Here is an 8,642-nt window from a genome sequence, read left to right as displayed (position 1 = left end):
CTAATCGCGATTCTCTTCTAGTGCAACTGTTGGTGAACCCATCTGTGTCTCCATCTGCTGCAGGGGGATGCGGGTGCTGGTTCCCCCCATGATATTGCAAACATCCCACCTGCAGGGAAGGAGTTTTCTCTGAAACAAAACCACAGCCAGGTGCGACACAGCAATGATCGTCCCCAAGGTGAGAAGCATGGTGAATGTTTTAAAGGGGAAGAGCTGACTGTAGGTCCCATTCACCAGGGAGCAGGCTGGGTAGCAGATGACAGGGGGAATGCTCAGGGCAGGCTCCCCTGCCAGCAGCCTCATGAGGAGCCCAACCAAGAAGCCGGCAGCCGAGCCATAGGTGTTGGTGCTGGGAGCGAAGAGGGCGCAGCAGAGCTGGGGGAAGAGCAGGGCGTACACCAGCTCCCCACTGAGGAACCAGAGGTCATAGACAGAGCTGGAGTAAAAAGCCAGACTGGCTGCCCCAGCCCCAAACACCAGCATGGAGGTCCTCATGGCCCATAAGACCTCTCTCTCTGTAGCCTGTAAAACAGAGATTGTAACGTTACAGACGTGGTGTTTACTTGTGGGGGTGACCAGCACTGCTCTGCCCTAGGCTGGTTCTCACCAAGCCCTCACTGCTTTCAGGCAGTGCTTGTCACCAGCAGCCACCCAAGGTAGGACTCTTGGAGAGGGAGCTGCCCTCTGTAATTTTAAAGGTCATGGTTTTATGCTGTTTCCTTTAATATTCTAGTCCAGATTTGACACCAGTCATTTTATAAATAGCAAAGCTCACCAGTGTAGGTATTTGTATCCCTACCAAGGATATGAACACCCCTGACCTATGTTTGAAGCTCTGGCTCCAGAACACAGTTCAGCAGCTGAAGGACAGATGCCTCTATTTGCAGACCACAGAGAATGTGTTTGAAATGGTCTTGAAACAAAAGCATCTTTCTTGACACCAAAACTACTGAATGCTGTAACCAAGTACCTTTTTCCTCAGGATTTTCCTGTATATATTGTGAGCAAACATGGAGCTGGCAGAGAGAAGAGCTGAATCTGCAGAAGACATTGCAGCAGCAGCGATGGCTCCCAAACCAGCAATGGAGATGTATGCTGGGCAGAGATAATGTAAAACAAGTGGCAGTATCATTGCTGATTCCCCTCTCTCGAGTGGACTTGGAAGACCATAGCTTGTCTGGTTCCAGTCTTTAAAACAGAACAAGAAAAAGTCACAAAAAATCTTTCACTGACATCTGTGCTGTCTTTGAAGCTGCCTTTCCACAGGGACCAGTCACAGCAGGGCTAAGGACTGAGACCCACTGGGTATTTTAGGACTTGCATTAATTTTCTGGATTCTCTTATGTTCTCTTGTGATTTCCCTTAGCATGCTGGAGCTCTCACTAGATCAAAGCTTTTTCTTCTCCCCAGTAACATCTATAGAAATAGCTGTGCTTTGTGTTTCCAGAACTGGGACAGTCAACCTTCTAGACCCTGCTCGTGAGGAGAAGGGAGTTTTGCTTTGATGACCCTAGTGACAGATGAATTAATGAGTTCAACTGATTTCTTTAAATGTTCGGTGATCTGTCTGCTCTTTAATCCTTGCTCACAGCCAACACAGGACTGATCCTCTAGGCAGGGGCTGTGAGTTTACAGGACTGAACTTCTTGATTCCTTCAGTCAGGTTTTCTTCAGAACCTTATTAACAATCTGTAGTAATATCACTGGGTCTTACATGTAGAAGGCATGCATATTTCTTGGAAAATAGGATTATACAGGGTTTTACAGGGTCTGCCTTCATCTTTCCTTGACAGAAGATCCATGAAAAGACATTTCATCTTAATGAAATAGCTTTAAACAGGTCTTGGGGCCGTTTAAATGTCCCTAGGTAGTTGTGCACTGATCCTCAGAGGTGTCCACACTTCTGGTACAGACCACCTAGCTTGGCAACCAGGGCTACACTTTTAGGTACACAGGGTTAGATAATTTGAAGTCTAAATCAGGACTTCTTTGGATCCTGTTTTAATCACCTTTGACAAAAACATGTTCATTATTCAGAGACAAACAATTATTTTTACCTGTTGATGCTGCAACTGCACCAATGAGCACTGAGGGGATGGCCATTGAAAAGCACCCAAGTCCAGAGAGGTAGGAGATGAGCCTTGCCTGTCCTCGAGAGGCAGTGGAAAGCACTCTTTGGAAGTAAGTTTGCCATGGAATGCTCCCAAACACCTGTAACATTCAGATGTTACCAGTGGTACCCGGCAGGCTGCTGGCTGCTGTAGGGTATCATCCATCCATTCAGATGGATGATAATCTTTATTGTCACAAAACTCATTTCAAATGCATAAACGTTGCCCAGCTTTAACTATTGAGGATGATATTTCTGATGGTTGAGGGTGCCCTTTTCCTTTGTTTTCATTGTGATGGATGTGAAATTTTGATCAAAACAGGTTAATGGTTTGGCAGACTGAGAAAACTGAAAAATAGGTTGCTTGGCATAATGAAACAGGCACAGAGGAAAGAAAAGAGAAGATAAGTTTTTCAGGAATACAACTTTTGTAAAAAATCTACTCAAACTTAGCTAGACTATAGTCTAAAATTAAAAATAAAATCACCATTTTAACTTTCTTAGCAGACAAATTTCATCAGATAATATCTGAAGATTCTGTTGTCACCAAACAAGCTCAAGCTTTTGTGTGTTCCTATTACCAGTCTAGCAAGAGCATAACAACCTTCTGTAGTCTTGGCTATATTGGTAGCTCAAAACTTGAGTTGTACAGTGGAGCCAATGGCACCATGCTTGCTGATGACCTTCAGCTGTGTAATTTTACTATTTTTTTTCAAATAGAGGGAATTTTACATAGTTATGTTAAAAACACACTATTGAGGCTGTAAGACCAACCTCTTGAAAGGTAGGAAATGCCTCATTTAGGTGCCAGGAGTGGAACTAGTTGCCTGGATGGTCTTACTCAAGAGGTACATTCCTTCACATGGGTTAAAGGATGGAGTGTCTCTACTGCTTCTTTCCTTCCCACAGCTGAGTCGTGGATCTCCCCAGTTCATTCAGTGTGCTGCGGAGTGGCTGAGACATGGTTTTACACACCACCCTGCTCCTGCCAACTGTGCAACACAGGGCTCCTGGCTGGAAGAACCCACAAGTTTTCCAGACAGAAAGTCCCCATGCAATCCCTTCTCCCAACCACCTGTCCAAGAAATACTCCATACCAGGTAGAAGAAGTCATCCAGCCACCTTCCAAGATACTGTTTTTCTATCTTCCCAATCCAAGGGTCTTGGTAAGATTGATGAGTTGCAGTGTAAGAAATACTTTCCGTTACAGAGTTCACCAGGGCAAAGGGGATACAGACCCACTAGGATAGAAACAGACATAGTTAACCATTTCCCCAGGGTCCTTGTTCTTGGAGAATCTATTCAGATATTGAAATTAAGGTAGATGTAGAACATAAAGTTACCTAAGATTAAACCCAGACTAAGAGTCTTCCTTTCTCCCCTTCCTTACTCTAAATCTACATGTTTCTGGTTCATGGCATCATCAGGAACATGAGTCTGTAATTCAGGTCAATTTGTGCTTTCAGTAGACAGATCTCTCTCCTTTGCAGCTAAGATTGTTCTGGACAGGTTCTGCAGACCTTACATGTGAGCAGCTTAATTTACCCAGCAAGGCTAATAGATTGTGTGAGCACTGTCTGAAGTGCATAAGGACTGTAAGACATTTCAGGAGACCTGTTCTCCTGAAGAGGAACTGTAGGGTGAAGGCCAGTATTGGTGGAGTTATTTTTGGTCTGAGACATACTGAAAACAAGAGCAGGATTTTTTTCCTTAGTTAGGAAACAGGTAGCAAAGAAATGCACAGGACTTGCCAGGCTGAGGGTAATGAAAACCAGCTGGATGACATCTGTGTATGCAACAGAGTAGAGGCCTCCCAGTAGAGTATAGAGTATGACAGTGCATGCTGAGATGATGATAGCCAGTGAGCCTCCAATATCCAAGATTACCCTCATTGTTGCTCCTGCAGACAAGGACAGCAGTTAAGTTATTTAAGACAGATTTCATACATGCAGAATACAGAATAAATAAGGATATGTTATTCCCTTGATGCCGGCACACCACATTGTATGAGAAGTGCATGGTCTACAGACAGCGGACAGAGTGAGGACTCAGGAGAGCCCATATTCTCTTTCTGCTCTTGCTGCTACCTTGCTGCATGGCCTTTGCCGAGGCACTTTTCTTTTTACATCCACTCTCCCATAGGCAAGAGGAAGGCACTAGCTCATATTGCCAGACCTCTCTGTTATAATATCATGAATATATACTACTGTCATTTGTTTTAAACCTAAAAATGTATTTTCCAGAAATGAGAAATGATTGTGTTCCTCTCACAAAAGGATACATGAAGCACAAATTTCTACAGCTTAGTCCAACACAATTCCCAAATGTGTATTATACTCTGACAGTTGTGCCATGTAGCCTCTAACAAATATAACAGCAAAGTATTTACCCAGGGATGCCAGGATAGCTGCAAACCAGAACACCTCTCCTAGCAGTGGTGGAATGAAGAGTAAGCTTCCCATCACGTTCCCATAAGTTTCTTGAAGGGGATCCATCACTGTCACATAATTCTTGGATCTCATTGGTTTTACAAAGAAGAAACCACCTATCAGAAGTGATGACATTTTGCTAGAATTTTGCATGTATTATATTCCAGGAAAAAATGTAAGAATACTATGCCATTTGGGTATCAGACCAGTATAGTGAGTGTGGAATTCATACATAATGGACCCTAGAGAATGATGCAGCCAACCACACACTGAAGCCTCAATTCACTTTCCTAAATGTGGGGTTTCACCCATGTGAGATGTCCCAGGTTATAAAAGACATCTCCTTACAGCTGACAGATATGACCCTTCAATTTTGGCAGACATACCTCTTTCTGGAGTGGCTACTGGAGACTAGGTAGGAGTCCCTAGGGCACCCCAAATGGCATAAGATACCTGTGTGTCTAACAGGGAATCAGCTCAGAGGACACCCACATATAGTCTCCTCTCCATCTCCAATGACCTACCAACCTGAGATACAAAGTTTTCTGAAATGTTTATTGTGGAAAATGTCAGTAGGCAGAGTGAGGCATAGAGGACTCATATTTGGCTAAAAAAGAGACAAACTTTTGTCCTTGACCATGTGATGCAACATGTTGATATATGTTCCTTTTCTGGTTACATTTTCATTTTGGTGGCTTCATTGTGTCTTCCCAGAACTATATTGTTTTAATCTGTACATTGAGCTGAGTCCCACCCGCCTTCATCTAAATATTAGACTTCAGACATACAACCATCTCATTAAAACCAAAGAATACGTATTGTGCCTAACCCCGAAGCCAACAGGACTGCTTGTCTGGGCACTACTGACCTGAGTAAAGATTGCAGGATCAGACCTGCACTCCTCAATTTCATTAGTAAGAATTACTCACATAAGAAATGCTGGCAGTATATTTCCAAGCCTGATTCATATTCACGTCAGTTGGACTCTTTTCTCTGACTTAAGAATAAAGGTTATTGTTCTTTCAGAAATTCCTGTGTAAGGTCTGCACAGGTGTCCTTGCTTTAATCATCCTGTGTCCCCAGACACTTATGGTATAACTCAATGTGGACTGGAAGAAACTTTGGTCTTGGCAAGACAGGTGAACCTCAGCATGAGTCCAATAATTCTTGGAGTTAGAAATGGCAATTTAGGTATAGGACACTACAAACTTATCTTAGTTTCCAGAAAATAGTGAAGAACTGTAACGTGGGGTAAGCAGGATGCACTACAAATTCATCCTGAGATAAGACTACTCAGGAGAATGCATTTTAGTGGAAAAATCAAGATAGTATTATTTCATCACACAGAAATTTCAAACAAAAATTTAAAATTATACCAATACTCTCAACAGTCTGTGAATAAGAGACCTTGATAAAAAAGCAATATACAATAGCCACATGCTTCTAAAGTTCTCAGATAAGATTATTGTCCTATAAATTGCTCCAAGCAGGCAAAACTGTACACTAGCTCCAAGCTACCCCAGTTTCTTATGTTTCAGTTTAGAGGATAGCATTCTAAATGCTTATTCTGGATCTATGGAAGACTAAAGAAAGAAAATCACCTTTAAAATGTACTCTATACTCTGTCAGGAATCTTAATATACTCATATAATTTTTTTTAAAGCTTATGTGTCCTGATTATGTGAGTTATTTACCAATAACAAGGGACAAGGCAAATCCCACAGGTGCCTGGACCCACAATAGTCCTTTTGAAGGCAGGTAGACGATTTCAGCTGTGCCATTGATATATGCTCCTCCAACCCAGGTGGCTGTAAACATGGAAGATGGTAAGGTAAGAATTGTGAAACATATTCTCATCTAGTCTTGTAGAACACTCTAAGAGCTTGTAAACCTTTTTCTCATACAAATATTTAATCACACTTCTATTTTCTTTACAAAGTTTTCTCCCATACTGAGATGTGCTGCTGTGTACAGGTAACAGTATTAGAATATCACCCTAAATAATTTCCCAGGTTCAAGACTGAAAATCTATGTGTGCATGGAAAAGCTCTTGGATGCTTTGGAAAGGCAACTTGAATATAAATTCAAGCAACTTGAATATACCTTTTTTTTTTTTTTTTTTTTTTTTCCCCCCAGTGGAAGACTTTTGCTAGAGCAAACAGAATTGCCTTTGTTATTCTGCCATGACTGATAGACCATCCTTCATGAGCATCACTTACACAGTCTAAGAAAATAGATATTAGGGAACAAAATGCAAGCAGACATTGCAGTCAGAATGCAAACCTACAACATGGACTTAAGTGTCTTAGCTAGGCAAATATGACTTGGGAGAGCCTTCACAAAAAATGGGTCAGGGAAGCAAATTTCAGATGACGCCAGGCAGCAAGGAGAGAAAAGGGAAGTGGAGGGCACCAGTCAGTGGGGAGAACATTCTCTCTCTAGGAGAGAGCCCAATGCGCACCATGAGTAGCAATTTATTCTGCACAGAACTGGACTGTTCCAGGAGTAAAATTCTTCTGTTATGCTGGATAACAGAAACTGGTTCAAGATTAAGACCACAGTCTTCCTTAATGAAAAGTGTCATATTCTTCAGTCACTCTTAAATTAAACTCTTTAACTCTTAACTAACCTCTTAAATTAATCTCTTTAATTTAAAAGAATCTACATAAACATTAGGTTCTGCTCAGTGTGAAGAGGTTTGGAAGAATCCATCCCAAAATGATTCATGAAACCATAGTCCTTTAAAGCCACACTTAGGTAAAATCTGCCCTGACATTAAAGGAGTTCACTTGCTTTGAAAGAAAAGTCCCCCAGATCTATGTAATGCATGGTTTTAAGAAGAATTTTTAAAAGTCCTTTAAGAAAACTTACCTGTTGCAGTAAACAGTCCAACGAAAACATTTATATTCCTGCCTCCAACTATGGCCATTTCAGTTGGATTTCTGTTCTGCTGGTCCTTTTTGCTTTTCCAAGAAGCCCAAATTCCAGTAGCTAAAGTTAGCATAAAAAACACACTCAAAGATACTAAGCCTGGTATATTTAGAGACATTTTCTGTTGCTCAATTTAGATCATAGAGAGAAATAACGGCTTGATGATATATTCTTTGATTGAGTCCAAAATCAGAAAAAAATAGAAAAAAATCGGGAAAAAAAATCAGAAAAAATAGTGCTGTCTTGTAAAAAAACCTGCAAAGTATTAGTTTGCTGTACTTTGCAAGGAAAGATGCTGTACAAAACAGTCATAAACCCAAAAGTCTGGAGAACTGGATGCAAAGTCTCTGTCTTTGGAAGACTACTGGCAATTCTTCTGTCTTCCCCTTTCTTCAGAAGATATCCAATCTTATTTTTCTGAGGAGCAGAGAATAAGAGGATAGGAATTAGTGTTAATAAGAGCAATGGAGCACTGATGTGAGGGGTAATACTAGCTTGGCTTAAAGGAGGGGAAATGTTATATTTTGTCTGATATGCAATGGTATGAATATAATCTGTATTTCTCTAGGTTCTAGGCACAAGGCTAACACAGAAGATAGGGCTAAGAGTTTGTATGTTTAAAGTTGACTGAACTAAACCCACAATAATCATCAAAATAAACTTAGGAAACAGTAAAAGAAGATTTACCACTGACCAACTGAAGGAGCTGCGCCCTGATATTCAAATTGTGTATTATCATTTCACTGCTGGAAATGGGCAGGAGAGCAAGGTGTTGTTACAGTCTGCAATAAAACTACAGAAAAGATACAGAATTTTTTAAACTATTTTGTGAAGCTCCCTTTAAACATGCATAATTCTGAGGAAAACTCATATATGCATTAAGAAATTCAGTTAGTTACATTTAATATAGAGTTGCAATACCAATATCTTTTTAGTTGCCCTGTGAATCTCTTTCATCTGTCTGGGTATGATTCTTCATAACCAATTCTATGCAAAAACTGCCCAATTTGGGGCACTTGTTTGGCTTTCCCGGACACTCACGTTCATCTGTGGAGCAGATAGCACCTTTCCATGTGGAAATCAGAGATTTCTTTATCACATATGAACTGAACTGGAGTTTGAAAACTTAAATATTTAGGAAGGTTTTCTGCAGTGTGCCATCTCCTGCAGAC

The 8,642-nt window shown here is 41.0% G+C and overlaps 1 protein-coding gene across 1 annotated transcript; it reads right to left on the bottom strand.

Annotated features, from left to right (window-relative positions):
• On the bottom strand, positions 1–8,046 carry LOC141920057 (high affinity choline transporter 1-like). Its single transcript, XM_074816743.1, has 8 exons — positions 7,411–8,046; positions 6,234–6,347; positions 4,500–4,655; positions 3,862–4,010; positions 3,208–3,351; positions 2,058–2,211; positions 971–1,188; positions 1–522 (listed from the first exon to the last, which is right to left on the bottom strand). The coding sequence occupies exons 1-8, from the start codon at positions 7,586–7,588 to the stop codon at positions 1–3; spliced, it is 1,635 nt and encodes a 544-aa protein (XP_074672844.1). The 5' UTR covers positions 7,589–8,046.
• Between the last annotated feature and the right edge of the window lie 596 nt (positions 8,047–8,642).

Source organism: Strix aluco, chromosome 2 (genome assembly GCF_031877795.1).
Source record: "Strix aluco isolate bStrAlu1 chromosome 2, bStrAlu1.hap1, whole genome shotgun sequence".
Classification (NCBI taxonomy): Eukaryota; Metazoa; Chordata; class Aves; order Strigiformes; family Strigidae; genus Strix; species Strix aluco.
The sequence above is the reverse complement of the archived record's forward strand: the minus strand, read 5'-3'. Positions and strand labels throughout refer to the sequence as shown.